The sequence below is a fragment of the Chionomys nivalis genome, chromosome 8 (assembly GCF_950005125.1).
Source record: "Chionomys nivalis chromosome 8, mChiNiv1.1, whole genome shotgun sequence".
In the NCBI taxonomy this organism is placed as follows: domain Eukaryota; kingdom Metazoa; phylum Chordata; class Mammalia; order Rodentia; family Cricetidae; genus Chionomys; species Chionomys nivalis.
Window position 1 is genome coordinate 4,390,913 of NC_080093.1, and position 18,070 is coordinate 4,408,982.

The 18,070-nt window shown below is 40.7% G+C and overlaps 1 protein-coding gene across 4 annotated transcripts in view; it reads left to right on the forward strand.

The window, feature by feature from the left end:
* Positions 1-13,760, forward strand: part of Ccdc186 (coiled-coil domain containing 186) — a 35,134-nt gene extending 21,374 nt beyond the window's left edge. For 3 of the 4 annotated variants that reach the window (XM_057777899.1, XM_057777898.1, XM_057777900.1), the window contains 8 exons: positions 446-544; positions 710-796; positions 1,472-1,614; positions 3,010-3,265; positions 4,251-4,440; positions 5,693-5,773; positions 7,667-7,877; positions 9,030-13,760. In XM_057777899.1, the coding sequence (XP_057633882.1) occupies positions 446-544; positions 710-796; positions 1,472-1,614; positions 3,010-3,265; positions 4,251-4,440; positions 5,693-5,773; positions 7,667-7,877; positions 9,030-9,384 (1,422 nt within the window). In that variant the 3' untranslated portion in view covers positions 9,385-13,760. The remainder of the gene's footprint in view (positions 1-445; positions 545-709; positions 797-1,471; positions 1,615-3,009; positions 3,266-4,250; positions 4,441-5,692; positions 5,774-7,666; positions 7,878-9,029) is intronic. The other variant, XM_057777901.1, reaches the window with a different exon arrangement.
* Positions 13,761-18,070: the final 4,310 nt, after the last annotated feature.

Here is an 18,070-nt window from a genome sequence, read left to right on the forward strand (position 1 = left end):
TGCACCACATATGCAGCACAGACTAATCTTATTAGAGATCTTTTCATCAAAAAAATCATAGAAAATGTCAAAATAATTAAGAACAAATTAAGGTAACTGAAGGAAGAAACACTAAATTATTGAAGATGTCAGGTATAAAGAATGCAGTCGAACATGGGCATTGGTGTTATGAGTAGAAATTATATATTTGGGAATCACTTAGGAATCTGCTGGATTTTTGTCGTTTTGAGAAAATAAATAAGAGCGAAGAAATGCACAACTTAAAACACTCTTCTGTATTATGTTGTGATTCCAAAGTGCACTGTTCTTATTTCTGCAGAGTTAACATTTAAAATTGTTCAATACATTCTTCAATTTTAACTGTATAATCTACTGCACAATTTGTAAACTTGATTGCAAAGCTTTGTTCATTTTTAAAGTGTACTTTTTATTGTTTTTACATTAGGAATCAGAAGAAATTAAGTCAAATGAGCTTGATGCAAAGCTCAGAGTCACAAAAGGAGAACTTGAAAAACAAATGCAAGAAAAATCTGACCAACTAGAGGTGAGGAGTTTAGTTCTTCTGTGTTGTATCATGAATATACATTAGATTGCATAATGAGGAAAGGAATGGAGTATTCATTACTGTCTGCATCCAAGACCTTTATAGAAGAAGCTGGAAAAAAGCTGGTAGTGCTCATGTGTTGCATTAGGTTTGTGTCTTTTCCAGATGCATCATGCCAAAATAAAGGAGTTGGAAGATTTGAAGAGGACATTTAAGGAAGGCATGGATGAGCTCCGGACACTGAGGACAAAGGTAATCAAATCTTCAGGTGTAGCTCAGAGTTGGGGTAAATAACTTTCACTTAGAATTTACTCTGATTTTTAAAGTGTCAGGGAAGGAATACTTAAAATTCTTTAAAATAAAAGAACTCAGGAGAAAAAAATAACATTTTCCCACCAATGTTGTTGAGCTGAAGTGCTGTTAGTCACTGGAAGTACTTTGCCATGCAATCCTGTCAGAGCACACTTGAGGTGTCTGCACCTTACATGTGGAGCTAAGGACAGTAAAGCAGGATGGGTGGACCTCATGGTGCATAAAATATTCTTTAAGACAGACTACTTCTGGCTGTATTTAACAGTAAGATATCTATCATTGTAGTTTCTAATGTTAGTGAAGTCCATGTTTATAGCCTTTGTTGTTAGAGTAACTGTCCTTTCAGTATTCATGTGCTGTCTCTACATGTGGCTCATTTATATAGAAATAGGGTTTGTGCAGTGTCTGCCGCGTCCTTCCCATTCTGTCAGCTGTTCCCAGCTGGGATGGCAGGGCAGGTTGTTTCTCAGATCAGCAGATGGGGGCAGGAAAGCAGCTTCCTATCATCTCACCAGCACTGTAGCGTTATCTTGGGGTGCTGTGGGTCTGCCTGTCTGAGGCAGCTCATCAGAGTGTGAAGGTCTGTGCTGCAGCTTGACTGTGATCATTTTACAGGCGAAATGTCTAGAAGATGAACGCTTGAGAACTGAAGATGAATTATCAAAATACAGGGAAATTATTAATCGTCAGAAAGCTGAAATTCAGAATTTACTAGACAAACTGAAAATGACAGATCAGGTACAAGAGGAGCTTCAAAGGTATGAACTGAGTGACGAGCTGTTAATGCTGTCTCCAGATAGCATCTTTAAGTACAGCTACCATATCAAAGAAGAACAATTTTTATAATTCTAGTTGACAGTTCTTCAATTTACATTGTCTTTAACTTCTAAAAGTCAAATTAAAGTTTATATTTCATAGACACTGACAGGAATCCTTCATAGATGGGGTGAACTTTGTCTGTCTAGCTTCACAGCTGTCCCTCTTCTGAAAGAAAGGCCTGGATCTATACCCAGATCTTTACCTTTGCATGTCTGTGGCTTCAGGTCAGAGCTGGCATCATTCCTTGACATCTCAAAAGCATTTAAACTTGACTCCCATGTCATCCAGCAGAGCCTGGGTTCAGGTTAAATTTGTATTATCTGTGCTGCCTGTCTCCATGAATAAGTGCTCCTTGCCCTCACAGCCGCCTTCCTCAGCTAGGGTACAGTGTGCCTGTGACTGGTCCTGTCCCCTCTCAGGCCTCCTCTCTCCTGAGTTGTACTGCTTTCTCCCTCCTAGCCTGTGATCAGTTACAGGAAACAGAGGAGCTGTTGGTGACTCTTTTTTTACTTTCTTGTGCTCAGTTCTTTGAGCTGCCGGCATTGACAGCCACTGTCTCTTGTCATTGTACCTGAAATGGTCCTACCCTGAGTTGGATTATTCCTTCTGCTGTGGGTCCTATGATTACTCCTTTATCTATTGTCTATCTAATGACTTTCTTTTTATACATTTATATTCTTTTAGAACTTTTGTGTGTTTGAATGTTTACCTGCCTGTATGTGTGGGCATTACATGCATGCCTGTTACCTTTGGAGGCCAGAAGAGAGAGTGAGGTCTCTGGAACTGGAGTTACAGATTGTTATGAGCCACCATGTTGGTGCTGGAAACCAAACCTGGATGTCTGCAAGAGCAGCCAGTGATCTTAAGCGCTGCCTCATCTCTCCAGCCCCTGGAAACAGAAGGCTGTTTAGAGCACAGCCACAATGATCAACTGTGTTTTGCCTGTGGCTGATTTCACAGTGCAGTGACAAAGTACATCTGAGGTAAACAACAAACAGCAGCCGCAGCAACAGCATAGCTCAGAAACCTGCCTGCTCGTTCACGGGATGGTGGTCACACATACTGAGCTCAGGTAGCCTGCTCGATGTGTCCTCACGCTCCTGTCATTGGCCTGCTGCTAGAGAAGCTCTTTGAAAGCAGGCCCTGCTAGCCGTGCTCACTTACCTTCACAACTCTTCCCTCAACATATGAGCGTGTCATGAATGTTTGAATGGATGCATGATTACAAGTACCTCTGTGTAAAGCTTTCTATTAAGCGAAAATTTCCACACCATTAATTTAATGTTTTTTAATAGCTTACTTAAGTTTTCTAATATATAAACTTTGTTTTTTAGTGGTAAACAAGAAATCGAACATTTGAAAGAAGAAATGGAAAGCCTTAATTCTTTGATTAATGACCTACAGAAAGACATCGAAGGCAGCAGGAAAAGGGAGTCTGAGCTCCTGCTGTTCACGGAGAAGCTCACTAGTAAGAATGCACAGCTGCAGTCTGAGTCCTGCTCTCTGCAGTCACAAGTGGATAGCCTCTCCTGCAGTGAGAGTCAGCTGCAAAGCCAGTGCGAGCAAATGACACAGGCGAATGCTAACTTGGTGAGGATAGTGCACATTTTGTTTTCCTCTGTGTATGTCTGTGCACCACATAGTGCTGTGCAGTGGTCAGCAGAGAGTGATGTTCCTCTGTCCACTGGAAGAGCAGCCAGTGCTCTTAACTACTGAGTCATCTCTCTCCAGCCCCCAGAGTTAGTTTTTAAAACAACATAGCAAGAAGTACAGGTTGCATTTCTCTTACAATATCAAAGTATACTGTAATTAGGTTTAGGTTCTTTTAGTAATACCTGGTAATTTTAAATTTTATAAAAATATATTTGCTTTTCTGTTTAGTGGATATAATTCATATAATAAAATTTTCTAAAATGACAAAGAATATTGAATTTTTTTAAAATAAGGGAACCATGATTTCTGTCATTCTTAACTAGAATCTCAATTTTTTTAAGGATATTTATTTATTTGTTTATTTGTTTGTTTATTTATTTATTTTGGTAGTTTAGAGTGGTATAATATTCCTGGGTAATAAAAGTGTCGTCTAACTACTCATAAAAATAATTTTAGCCAGTAGGGCTAGTGGTAGCATACAACTTTAATCCCAGCACTCTGAAGGCAGAGGTAGGTAGAATTCTGTGAGTTCAAGCCAACCTTGTTTACATAAGCAGTTCTCAGACCAGCCCAGGAATACAGTGAGATCTTGTTTCAATAGATAAATAAATGAATGAATAAATGGAGTCATTAGGAATGTAGTAAGACCTTGTCTCAACAATATATAAATATTATATAAATAACAAATAAATAAATAGATTTAGTCCTTTGAATTAAAAAAATCCAGAGACTTACACTGCAGATGTGTCCCACACTGAGCGTCACCCCCACCATGTTGATGTTTGCTGGGCTGCTGGGTGAAGATGGGCAGGAGCTGTCACAGCAGAGTCTATTTTTCCTTATATTTTTAAGTTTTTAAAATGAGCAATAATTGGGGGTGGGGTGGGGAATGCTTTTTAACCATATGGTACTTTCTGTTCAGGAGAGCAGATTGCTCAGAGAGGAGGAGCTACGGAAAGAGGAAGTCCAGAGCCTGCAGGCCGAGCTCTCCACTGCGCAGATGGAAGTTAAATCCCTGAGCACCCAGGTGGAGGAACTGAAAGACGACTTAGTGACACAGAGACGCAAACACGCTGCTAATGTCAAGGACCTTAGCAAACAGCTTCAGCAAGGTACTCATGTCTTCATGTTGACTCCAACATGTGTCTGTGTTAGAGACTGCTGTGGGAGGCATGCCGTCCCTGTGTGCATCCACATGCCATCATCCTTGTGCCTGTCTTCCTGACTCCACATACCCAGTCTTCTGCCTCACGCTCCTCGGGGTTGGGAATAAAGGAGTGTGCCACTGTGTTATATCCACAGAGTAAATTAAAAATGCTAAGATGGCTAGGGTTGCAGTTCTGAACATAGTTTGCTTTCATGCTAAAGGCTGTTTATTCACAAAGCCATAGAATATACAAATCAGGAAAATTCCTTTGGCCAATTGGGAGGGAGAATCTAAACCTTTTTACTTTGCATTCCAAGACAGGGTTTCTCTGTAGCTTTGGTGCCTGTCCTAGAAATAGCTCTTGTAAGCCAAGCTGGCCTCAAACTCACAGAGATCCGCCTGCCTCTTCTTCCTGAGAGCTGGGATTAAAGGCGTGCGCCACCACCAGCTAGCTACAAAAAAAATTTTAAATGTATTTTCCTCCTCCTAAAATTCATGTATGCTAATACATGCCTGCAATCTTGCAGGATTAAGTTCATCCTCAGCTACATAGTGAGTTCAAGGTCAGCTGAATTCAGTTGTTTTGTTGTTGTTGTTTGGTTTTTTGAGCTCTCTCTGTTTTTTTTTTTTTTTTTTTTTTTTAATATTTATTATGTATACAGAGCATTCCTTCCATGTATGCCTGCAGGCCAGAAGAGGGCACCAGACCCCATTACAGATGGTTGTGAGCCGAGCTCTCTCTGCTTTTATGTGTGTGGTATTTGGCCTGCACACCTGCTGTTCATGGGCATCATGATCCTCTGGGACTGGAATTCTGGATGGTTGTGAGCCATCACGTGGGTGCTGGGAATTGACCTGGGTCTTCTGGAAGAGCTCTTAATTTTGGGTCTATCTCTTTTGCCCTGTTTTTTTTACACATGTAACTGAAGGCAGATTTGGGAGTGATTTCTGATATTGAGAAGGATCTGAAAGTTAGCAGTCAGTGTAAGCAGACAGTGCTACTATCAGTTGTCTTTGTTTTTATTTAACCTGTGCATTTCCAAACGTCATTTTTATATGAATGGCACCTCCAGTGTTTTAAGATACATCTCAAGAACCTTTGTCTTGTGGTCTATGCCATTTTTCCCAAATGACCCTGGCCGTTAATAAATATCACATGACATGAGCAAATAAGTGTTGATTAAAACTGTCACAAGTGATCTCTTTCTTTTTTTCAGCACGGAGAAAATTAGACCAGACTGAGAATGGAAACTATGATAAAGAAGTCAGTAGCATGGGAAGCCGTTCTAGTTCATCAGGTAAAAATGAGCTCAGTTGGTAGCAATTGTTTTTTTTTAAAAAAAAAAAAAAAATTTAAGACGTATTTATATGCTTTGTTTTATTATGAGGCTTAAAATGGGCATTACATATAATTAATTATATTATAGAAAATATACCTTATTAAATATTTACATTCTGCTCATTGGCAAGGTTCCAGGTTTGTCTTGGGCTCTACATGAGGCCCATTTTCTTTGCCTGAACTTTTGTATCTGTGCAGCCTTTCCTCTTTTAATTTCTGAAATTTAGATTTATATCCAGCCATATCCATTATGTGGACTCTGTTCCTTATTTTAACACCTAAGAAGTGATGAAATGGCCATTCTTATTGTAGCATCGGGTTTTATGCCTCTAATTCTCCTTTGATAGTAACAGGGGATTGGTTTCAGAGCATGCAGTGGATACTAAAATCTTTTTTAAATGGTGCAATATCTGTGCCATCCTCCCACAGACTTTAAATCATCTAGAGTGTATAGATAATATCTCAGGTCTAACACAGTGTGAATGCCAAAGTATAGTTATTGAACTGTTTGTTTAGGTCATAAAAATCTGTATATGTTCAGTATAGACACTTTTTAAAAAGTATTTCCAGTTTGTTGTTTGTTGAACCTATAGATGGGGATTTCACACATATGGAGAAGACAATTGTGTGTCTGTATTTATTCTGTTTTTCTCTGTCTCTGCCTTTCTGTTGATCCTTTGTTTTCTTTCTGTTAGAGTCTAAAAATTATGTGTTAGGGTCAAAGCCTCAGCAGTAGTTACCATAGTAACAGAATGTGTGAACAGAAAGTACCTAGTTCTAAATTGCCACTGTATCTTAGGTCCCATCTTACTTGGTCATGTAATGGGGCTAGGGTATCATTTCCTCAGGTCTGTGACAGGACTGAGGAGGCCATTCGTGTTAGGTGAAGAGGTTCAGAACTGATCTGCCAGGGTCTGCTGGGATGCTGACATTTACAGAGTCTAGGCATGGGGAGCACAGATTCTACATGCATTATTGTACTGGCATCTAAATGAGGGTAGCAATCCTATGAGGTAAACCACTATTGTTAGCAGAAATAGCCTAGGCACTGAGGTAACGTGTACAAAGCACACTAGTAATGTGACTAGTAAGTGGATTTGAACAATGATTTTGCCTCTATTGTCAGTGTGTCAGTCACTTTCTTCTGTATCCTGCAGAATGTCTGGCAGGTATATCCTCCCCTCCCACACATGCCTCTTTTCCTCTCCTAACCTGTAAACAGAGACTGCTTGTTTGTTTCCCTGCCATCCAGACCCAAAATGATCCATTACAACACTGGTTGGCCAATGACTTAGACATATTCCTGCCTAACTCTTACATCTTAAATTAACCCATTTCTATTCTGTGTATCGCCACAATATTATGGCTTACCTGGTAAAGTTCCAGCATCTTTCTCCTTCGGCAGCTACATGGAGTCTCCCTGACTCCACCTACTTTCTCTCTGTATCTCTGTTCGGATTTCCCACCTGGCTTTACTCTACTAAGCCACTGGCTGAAACAGCCTCTTTAATAACCAGTGGTAATATAACATATTCATAGCATACAGAGGGGAATCCCTCATCACTACCCTTCTTTTTTCACCTTAATGTTCTTATTGTTTACTCTTTGAATTCATTAAGCTTGCTATTCTTTTTTACTTTTTTAAAGATTTTGTCTGTTGTCAGTTTTTCATCTTGATCCTGTGTGACATAACAGGCGTTGCTGACCACTGCTGTTATCTGTGCTTTCACAAAATAATGCCGGTCACAACAAGCCCATTATGTGTCCTTTGCCCAGCACTGGGCAGTTACTGTGAATGAAATGAGGGGGCCTAGGTCACACACACTGACTGAACTTGCTTTTCTATCTTCAGGGTCACTTAATGCTCGCAGCAGTGCTGAAGACCGATCTCCAGAGAATACCAGCTCCTCGGTGGCTGTGGACAACTTCCCAGAAGTGGACAAGGCCATGCTGATTGAGAGAATAGTGAGGCTGCAGAAAGCACATGCCCGGAAGAATGAGAAGATAGAATTTATGGAGGACCACATCAAACAACTAGTAGAAGAGATAAGAAAGAAAACCAAGTATGTATTACTGTGGTAATATAGCCTGTGTTAGAGGACTGCCATTCGCATGCCCTCAGAAACTGGTGAAATGCTGGTCTTTTCCATGGGGTTCACCATGTTATCCAGGCTGGCGTTGCATTCCTGGGCTCATGTGATCCTTCAGTATCAGCTCCTTGAGTAGCTGGGACTATAGGCAAGCGACTCTGTGCTTGGCTTAGTGATTCCTTTGGCATTCCGTACACTGTGTTTTTTGATCACCTGTTGTATTCTAGGTTTAGGGGATACAAAGAGAAAGAAAACCAAGTTTCTCCTCCTTAAAGGTAAAGCATCAGGAGAGAGAATGAATGAGAGAGAGAGAGAGAGAGAGAGAGAGAGAGAGAGAGAGAGAGAGATGAGAGAGGGAATGGAGAGGTAGTGGTTTTGCTTTTTAACATACTAAATAACTTGGGACATTTTTTTTAAAAATGCATTTAGCTTTTAAAAGATATATGAAGTTTTGAGAATTTTTTTCCTACTGGTCAAAACCTAATGGGATAATAATTGAGCTCCTCTTGGTATAAAACTTGGGGCTGGTTAATCAGTTCCTTAGGTCCACTCATGCTTCTGCTGAGTGGGTTCTCTGAATCTTCAGGTTAGTGCACTAAGTTTATAAGACCAGCCCTTACCTGCAGGGGACAGACCCCAGCTACACTGCAAACCCATCTTTGCTGAGCCACACACTGTGTGGCATCACATTCCTCTCACAGACACCACAATTAAGTAAGAGCTGTCTTCATATGAAAGTCTTCTCCTGAACCTTTTAAAGTTATATTTTGAAATAATTTTAGAACTATAGAAAATTTCGCTTGTAGATTTTTAAAAGAAAGGGCAAAATAGAGTTTAATAGAAACTATTAACAGAAATCAAACCAATAAAGTAATGACTAAATATTTACATACAAGTACGGAAAGAAACAAAAAAGCTGTGTTTATATTTCTTTAAATACCCCAATACAATGAAAAAGGGACAGTTTAGGACACCATTTAGTAAGGAAAATCCTACGCCAACTTAGGTTATTGGTCTAACAGATGTATATTTTATGCTAATCATCTTTATGCTTACGATTCATTGATCCCTATAATTCCCAGGGTTTTATTCTGCAAGCACACAGAGTATCATTTTGTTTTGCAGAATAATTCAGAGTTACATTTTACGAGAAGAATCAGGCACACTTTCTTCAGAAGCATCTGATTTTAACAAAGTGCATTTGAGTAGGCGTGGTGGCATCATGGCGTCCCTATACACATCCCATCCCGCTGACAGCGGGCTGACTCTGGAGCTTTCTTTGGAAATCAACCAGAAATTACAGGCTGTTTTGGAAGATACATTGCTAAAAAATATTACTTTGAAGGTATTTGTGTTTCCTATTCATTTCCCACTCCGTAAGTGTGGCACAATGATACCTCTTCATAGTTGGCTAGCACCAGCTGTTTACCTACCACAGGATACCATGGTACCCAGAGATAAAGTCAGTGTCAGGCACTGAAGTGGATTTTTCACTTCTCTGTGGATGGCTTTTGCCATATGACTGTAATTAATTATAATTTTTTAACATTATAGTATTTTAAGTGTATTTTGTGACTTTTTTTTCAGCTATTGTCAGACCCACCTTTTCTGTCTTTGCTATGCATGGGCCTTGATAGCTACTAATAGATTTTTAAAATAGTTTTTAATCTTAAGTAATCGTTATACATTAAAACTTGACATAGCTGCAGTGAAAGATTATAACTGGGTCAGGTGTGGTGGCGCACACCTTTAATCCTAGCACTTCTGGGAGGCAGAGGCAGGAGGAGTTTTGTGATTTTGATACTAGCCTGGTCTGTCTACATAGTGAGTTCTAGGATAGCTAGAACTACAAAGAGAAACCCTGTCTCAAAAACAAGAGCAGACCTATTTCACTAAAACATGTGTCTAGTTTATATCAGTAGCAAGAACTAGTCACTCAGTCTCACAGTTGAGGCAAAAGCAGTTCACAGGGTACTTGTATTATACTCAGTACTTCTGTTTTCTCTTCCCCACTTATTAAAGGAAAATCTGCAAACACTTGGAACAGAAATAGAACGCCTTATTAAACACCAGCATGAACTGGACCAGAGGATGAAGAAAACCTAACACAAAAGCTCTTGCCCAGTAGACAGACAAGAGCCCCAGAGCAGCAGGTGCCACTGTCCAGTGTCCTGAAACAGTCCTTGCTTTGTGTCAACTAATCAAAAATTCGTTTTACTTCCCTGTGTAGAAGTGCCCTTTATGAATGCATTGATGTGTGTGCCATAACTGTCAGCTCAGTGAAGTTCATTTCTATGCGGTGTAGTTCAGCCCCCTTGTCACTGACTTCAACATCTAATTCGCTTATTGCCCTAAAGTGCTAACTAAACATTAGTACAAGGGTTTCAAAAAAAAAAACTTTGCCATCATTCTTCCCTTAGTGATTTCTTCCTTTGAAAGTGTTCGCAAAAAGGTGTTCTCCATCCATCCATTCATTGTTTCTGCAGCACAAAAAGAAACCTAAAAAATCATGAAGTTTTCCAGTTTTGATCTGGACACAGTGATCACCCTGTAGTTCTAGCTACTTCAAAGGCTAAGGAGGATCTGGAGCTCATGAGTTCAAAGCCAGCCAGGGCAACATCCCAAAACCTCATCACAATTAGCCCTGAGTTGTGCTATAAGGATGGATATAAATGCTTAATTCTGATTTTAATGACAACGAGACAGAAAGGCTGGCTGTTGGTAACTAGCAGTGACCAGGCACTGTTTATGTCTGCCAGGTGTCCTTATTGGGCATAGCTACATTTTCACATTTAAGTTGTTTGAGTTACTAGTTGAACTTTTTAAATCTTCAGTTATACTTAAACTATGATTTTAAACAATGTATATACTTAAAAATGTCCTGTGGATTTGTAAACTTTAAAATGTGAAGTGAATCCAATCATTAGAACAGATAAATGAAGACTTTGAAACTGACATTCATTAGTCTACTGACACTGTGTAGAGGTAAATGTGACAGACTTACAGCAGTGGTTCTCAACCTGTGGGTCGCGGCACTAGTAAACATAACAGCCACTGGGTTAAGGGGTTTATGAAGACCACATTCCCAAGAGAAGCCAACACTTAGCACTGTTAACTTTTCATGTGTACACCCATTCTTCATTCTTGATAGTTAATTAGCATAATGAAACACTTTCCCCAAATGTGATGTTTCACTATATTATTTAAAACACAGTTATATCTTCATGGCCAAAGGAACTTAGAGCCAAATTGTTGTATCTTGTTGGATATTTACAGTATTTAAGATGTATACTTAAATGTTGCCAATTGTAGTACCAATGTTTTTGTCATTGAATTTTTTTTCTCACCTACCAGAACCTAAACACTGCATTATGTTCAAACCATCTATATCCTGGTGGACCTTGGATCATATTGGCAAGCCTCTATTTGTTTTGTGTTTGGGCATTTTTTCCTCTTAAGGAACTAGAACTTAGGGGGTAGACCTTTAAAGAATTGTATGGGCTCTAGCGGGCATAGTAACACTTGCCTGTAACCCCAGCATTCAGGAGGTACAGGAAAATTAAAGGGCAGCCTCAAGAACAAAGTGAATTGGAGGCCAGCCTGGGCTATGTGTAATTTATAAATAGAATTGTGTGGGCTCTATTTTGGATCATGTCCTTTTAATGTGTTTTAACATTTCCTTAAATCAATATTGATTATAAATGTAATTTACTAAATACTAGATGTCAACATAGTGTCTTTTTGTGATATCTCTTGTTATCCAAAAAGTATCTCTTAGCTTCAAAGTGAAAATGTGTTCAAAGTTGTTTTATTTTTAAATAGTTGTAAAAAGTATTAGTCATAATGTCTTGCTCTTTTTATTATTAATAATTTATTAGAATAAAAAATAGGGTAAGTGCAATAAATTCTGAATTTTCCCCCATTTATTCCTAGACATGCTGTAACACTCCAAAGGTCTACATAGCATAGTCAGTTTAGGTATACTTCCCTGGTTTCTCAGGTGATATTGATTCATAAGTTAAGTGATTGGATTTTCTAATTCCAAGGCACAAACATGCATAACAGTGACCAAATAGTGATCATGTCCACAGTATTCTGTACCTGGGTATGGAATACTTTAAATTATATATACATTCAGTACAGAGTGAACAAATAGTGTTAATATTTATGCCATCATGTACTTGGAAAACTTAATAATGGAATAATTAAAGATATTACTAAAAGCCATACTTTTATCATACTACTGTCTTTTTCCTATCTCTGAGGCGTAAAAGCTGGAAAAGGCTCATTTTCTTTTTCACTTGCCATCTCCTGTGTCCTTCCAAACATGGTCACGACTGAGCAAAGTAATGTATAAAAACGCGTGTGCCGAGGAGAGAACCTTCTGACTGATTTATAAACGGCTCCACTCCAGATTTCTCGGGTCCTCCTACTGATTGAGTATGTGGAGGAAAGAACCTGAGAACCCAGGGAGACTTGTTGTATTTGATCATTGTTAGTTACAAATGTGAAGGACTGTTTTAGTTATTTAATAATACTTGGGTATCCTTGGGCAAGAAATTGTGTGTGTCTGTGTGTGTGTATCTTTGTCTGTCTGTGTATCTGTGTCTGTCTGTCTATGTGTGTATCTATGTCTGTTTGTGTATCTGTGTGTATGTGTATTTGTGTCTGTCTGTGTATCTGTGTGTCTGTCTGTATATTTGTGTCTGTCTGTCTGTGTATCTCTGTGTGTGTCTACATCTGTGTCTGTCTGTCTGTGTATCTGTGTGTGTGTGTCTGTCTGTGTGTGTGTACATTTTCCCTGTTCTCATTTGAAAGTGAATGCCTATCACTCATTTTTTCCTGAACCTCCTATTTTGATTGTTAAAACAGTCTCAGGGGTTGAACATGGTGAGTTTGGACAGAATGAACAATTGTTGGTTATTTTGTTTTGTTGTATGTAACTATTTAAAGTGGTTTAACAAGACTACACATGTCATTTATTCATTTAAGAAATATATTTGCGTAATAGACGCCTTGTCCGGCCCTAGAGGAGCCGTGGCTATGACTTTCCAGTCTCTAGGGACTAGAGGTCTCGTGACAAGAGCAGGACAGCAGGTCCAGACCTCGCCCCACGTCAGCCTGTCACTGGGCTGAGAAGAAAGTTGATGGATTTGCACGGTAGACAGCTCAGTCCCAGCCCAACCTGGAGCTCTCACTGGGGAGCACTTGCGAGCACAGTGCTGTTTTCGTGGTGCTTCTGCACATCTCACTTGGTAAGGGGAAACCTGAAGACCACAGCATGGTGTTAGACTTTTATCACCTGCTTGACATCCCGAATGAGTCTGTTGTTCAGCCTTCCAAATTCTCTCTACAGGATGTCGATTATTTTCTAAATATTTTTACAAGAAAATTTAGGATAAAATCTGAAAGAAAAAAACTCAGAAACTATTAATAATGTAAATGTGATATACATTGCTCTGGTAAGGATATTTTTTATAAATAAGGTCATTCACGCCTTGGGACTGTTGACTCTACTAATCTGCTTTTTGAGATTTTTTTTTTTGTCCAGCGAGGAGTTCACACTAACACTGTTAATCTAGTTGGTGGCACTAGTGACTGGAAGATTGTCAGAGGTGAACAAGAGAAATCATTGAGAAAGCAAACTAAATGAAAACTTAGTTGCATATTGAAATGTACATGTTTCTTCTCAAATGGACTCCTGAACTGCACACTGCTGTCCTTCGTGACTGCGTGGACGTCCACGTTGTATAGCTACCCCTGCATTACACTGTGCACTCTGTACATACTCTGTATAAAGCGATGCTCTTCAGGGGGTCTGTACATTCTGTACCTTATTAATAAAGCAGTGCCTGTTTACCAAGCTGTGTCTCCATGGCGTCTGTAGTGACTTACACATTTCACATGGCTAAACAAACATTCTCCACCATCAGCAAGACTCTTATAAACTGCTTGATTTTGGCTTTTAAACTAGACTGATTATTCTTGCTTCTCATATGTATCTTTATCCTATCAAATATGATTGAAGTAAGATTAAGTTAAATGCCAAAGATTTCATTTTAAATTTAAACTATAGATAGCAAAACTGGGTATTTTATAGAAGACGTTAGTTCCACAGACTAGAAAGTTTCCTTCTGGCTGGCAACCTTGTGGTACAATATGACGTTTCACAAAACTGTGGTTCTTTTGTGCCCACAGTTTCCAGCCTCTTTAACGATTAAGAACCAATTCTGTGCAAAAAATGTGTTGTAGTGGGAGCGGTGGCGGGGCTGCATCCCCGGCACCCAGCCGCCTGCATGGCTAGCTTATGCCCCGAAATAATTACACGGAAACTGTATTCTTTTAAACACTACCTGGCCCATTAGTTCCAGCCTCTTATTGGCTAGCTCTTACATATTGATCTAACCCATTTCTAATATTCTGTGTAGCACCACGAGCTGGCTTACCAGGGAAGATCTTAACCTGCATCTGTCTGGAGTGGGAGAATCATGGCGACTGACTGACTCGGCTTCTTTCTCCCAGCATTCTGTTCTGTTTACTCCACCCACCTAAGGGTTGGCCTATCAAATGGGCCTAGGCAGTTTCTTTATTAATTAACCAATGAAAGCAACAGATTAGAAAGAAATCACTCCCACATCAAAAATGTGTTAACACGCAGTGAGTATTTCACATCATTGGTGTTGCCTTGCATCTCTCTGGGGTTCTGGTGCTTCCTGCCCTGAAATTCAGATCTGTAGAATGCGGTACCTGACAGTTTCCACAGTGTCCTCTGTAGTTGCCTTTCAGGAACCAGTGCGTATGTACTCATACATCCTGCTTCTACTGGTTAGTCATCGACTAACATCTAAGAAACAGTTTGTGTAAAACAGCACCTTGGGTGGAAGGAACATGGGGAATTTCCAGTCATCTTTCATTTCCCTAGGGCCATGCTCTTTTCTGGACTGCCCATCCTTTGACATGGCAGTTTCTAGATAAAATAGACCAGGAACTACATTTGCTTCAAGAGAGAATGCATACACACATTTTTGAAGTTTTTGTCTTCAGTGCTAATGAAAACAGTAAGGGCGGGAGGTGGGTTTGTGTGTTCAGCACCCTCCCATGTCTCTTGCCCCAAGCACTTTCAAGTGGCTTTTATTGGACCTGTGTTGTGAGCACCCCCTTAGTGCACAGCTCTGCTGCCCTTGCTGTAATCTTTGTTGCATTTCTCCTCAATAAAATAAATCTGTGAACTGTTCCAGGTATTTGGGGCAATAGTAACTAAGCAGCATGGATGGAACTTCAGTTTAGGTGGAAGTGACTTGTTCCCGATGCTGTGGGCCGGATGTAGGCCGGATGCTGCCCATAGTTGGCAGCCGTTAACTAATAGGGCTTTCAGGAAAGGTGTTTGGTGATCCCCTGATTACCAGACAAGCTGGAGAATCGTATGTAGCAAAGTAGTTGAACATTTCTGTTTATTTTTTTAAAAAAGATCGTAGAAGATACGTTCCAAAGACATAGATGTGGGTGTGTCTGTGTGTTGTAGTGAAGAGGCGAGCAGGCCTGCTTTTCATCCCGCCCAGCTCCCGCACGGCTAGCTTTACACCCGGAATAACAACACACAAATTGTATTCATTTAAACACTGCCTGGCCTATTAGTTCCAGCCTCTTACTGGCTAACTCTCACATCTTGATTAACCCATTTTTATTAATGTGTGTAGCACCACAAGGTGGTGGCTTACCGGGAAGATTCTAACCTGTGTCCATCTCTGAGAGGAGAGCTATGGCGTCTGCCTTACTGCCTTCTTCCTCCCAGAATTCTGTTCTGTCTACCTAAAGGCTGGCCTATCAAAAGACCAAGGCAGTTTCTTTACTAACCAATGAAATTAACACATAGACAGATGACCTTCCTATATCAGTGTGTCATGTGTTGGGTGCATGGGGTAGGAAGGAGAAGACTTGTGGAATGGTTGACAGACTGCTCTGATTCCTTGTTACGTAACTTAAAGGTGACTTGAGGGATACTAGTGTTCGAGCCTTAGCTGTCACGGGTGAGGTGCCACACCACTGAACTGTGTTATCACTGGCCCTCTATCCTGAACTGAGACTTATGAGTTGCCCAGGCTGTCATTGAACTCACTGTGCAGTTCCGGGGTCCTGGCCTAAGGTTGCCCTTTGGGAAAGTTCTTTAAAGCCACTTTAGGAAACCAGATTGCACTGCGTCTGATTTCCCCAGGTTAGCCCCATTTTTTAGAGATTCATTAACAGAAAAAGTTAAGGGTTAGAATATTAATGTTGGCTTCTGAATATGAGACGCAGAGACGATGCTAGTTGGAGGTGCATGGGCAGAGCTGTGTAGTAAAGGCCACGCTCAATGCAGGTGAGTCTGCAGGAGTAGACTAGTTCCAGGTGCAGCTGTCTGTACGAAACAGGGTCCCCAGAAGTCACAAGTCACCCTGGGTAATTCTGGATATTTCTTCTCAATGTACACAGATTTGTCATCAGAGTTGCTATTGTGTGTTTTATAGTTTATTCAATGCTAGGTTTACATAAAAAGCAAAATAGCACTTAGGGCTATTCTGGTCAAAGATTAAATACGGCAGGCTGTACTGCTTTTTAATTTTCAGAACGTTTTGTTTCTCCTTTGTGGTAATAAGGAACACAGTTAAGTTTAAAAGACAAACATACCAAGAGGGACAGAGACGCCCTAATGAACTGCTCTGAACGACTCAGACCACCCTGTGAGATGAAAAGGACACTCAGCCTCTGTCCCAGGAATTCAGTCCAGGGGTGCTTGTCATGAATCTGCTATCTCCCCAAGTTAAAAGGTCTAACACTCCAGTAAGTCAGATTGCTCCCCGCAACTTCAGCCGGGGAAAAGGAAGATGGAACCAATCATTTTGTAGCCGGTTGAACTTAGAGGTCTGGAGGAGAGCAGGGATTGAAGCCAGTGGGGCTGAGAGTTCCTGGCAGTCTGGACTCTGGTAATGGGCCGGCGCCACCTTGGCTTTGCTGTGGATATGCCAATGTCTTGCTTCAATCCTGACGAACACTCTGCTTTTCCTGCCCCCATCTCCAGCCAGGGCCATCAGAGAACACAGGTGTGAAGTACCCTAGACGTGGAAGGCCCTGCTCTGCCTCTACTGTGACCCCTAGACAAGCCTAATCTCTTGAGTTTCAATTTTCTCTCTGCAGATGGGGGTGATAGAGTCTACCTGGCAGAGCAGTTCTGTAGTCTAAATAGAATGTGTAGGAAAGAGCTCTGTGTCGTGGGGTTCTGTCAAAACTGAACATCCAAAAACAAAGATACGAATTTTTAAGATTTAAAAAGGTTTAAGGGTGAAATGCGTGTGTCCTCTAAAACTTGTTTTGATGACGTCACCTTTATAAAACAAAACACCACTGTGTGAGTGCCTCCATGTGGGTATATAGCACAAACGTGGGTGAGGCGTACCAAGCCCATGGTGTTTCCCCTGAGGGGTGGGGGGCCTATATTTTACTCAATAATCTGTTTTCAGAACTGTTTCAAAGGGTATTGCACTCTCCATTAGAGTTTTCTCTAAGATGGTGCAGCGTTCACAGCACAGTCCAAGCACGTGGTGAAGTGCAGCTGTGGAGAGACTGTGCTGACTGACTGAGATCATGTGCAGGCTTCCGATGCCCTTGAAAGGGACTAAGATTAGGAAGGAGCCAGGCGGTGGTGGCACACGCCTTTGATCCCAGCACTTGCGAGGCAGGGCAGGTGGATCGCTGTGAGTTCGAGGCCAGTCTGGTCTACAGAGCGAATTCCAGGACAGGTTCCAAAGCTACACAGAGAAACCCTGTCTTGAAAAGCAAAAAAACAAAACAAAAATAGTAATAATAGAACAAAAACCAAACAAACATAAAAAAAGCAATGACAACAACAAAAGAGTAGAAAGGAGCATGAGACATTGCTGGGGGCAAGCAGTCTCCTGCCAGACCTGTAATCGGTCCCATTCCACTCTCCAACCCTGGCTTGACTTCAGCATCTACCTAGACTGTAGGTAGATCAGTGAGGCCACAATCAGGGAGATCCCAAGAATAATCACACTGGAAGATAGACAAACTCCCATGCCACAGCCTGGGCATAGCCACCTGTCAGCAAGGGAAGTGTCCAAGTGGTTGGAATACTTTTCATTAGTTCTTTGAGAATTTTGTACGTGGTGTTT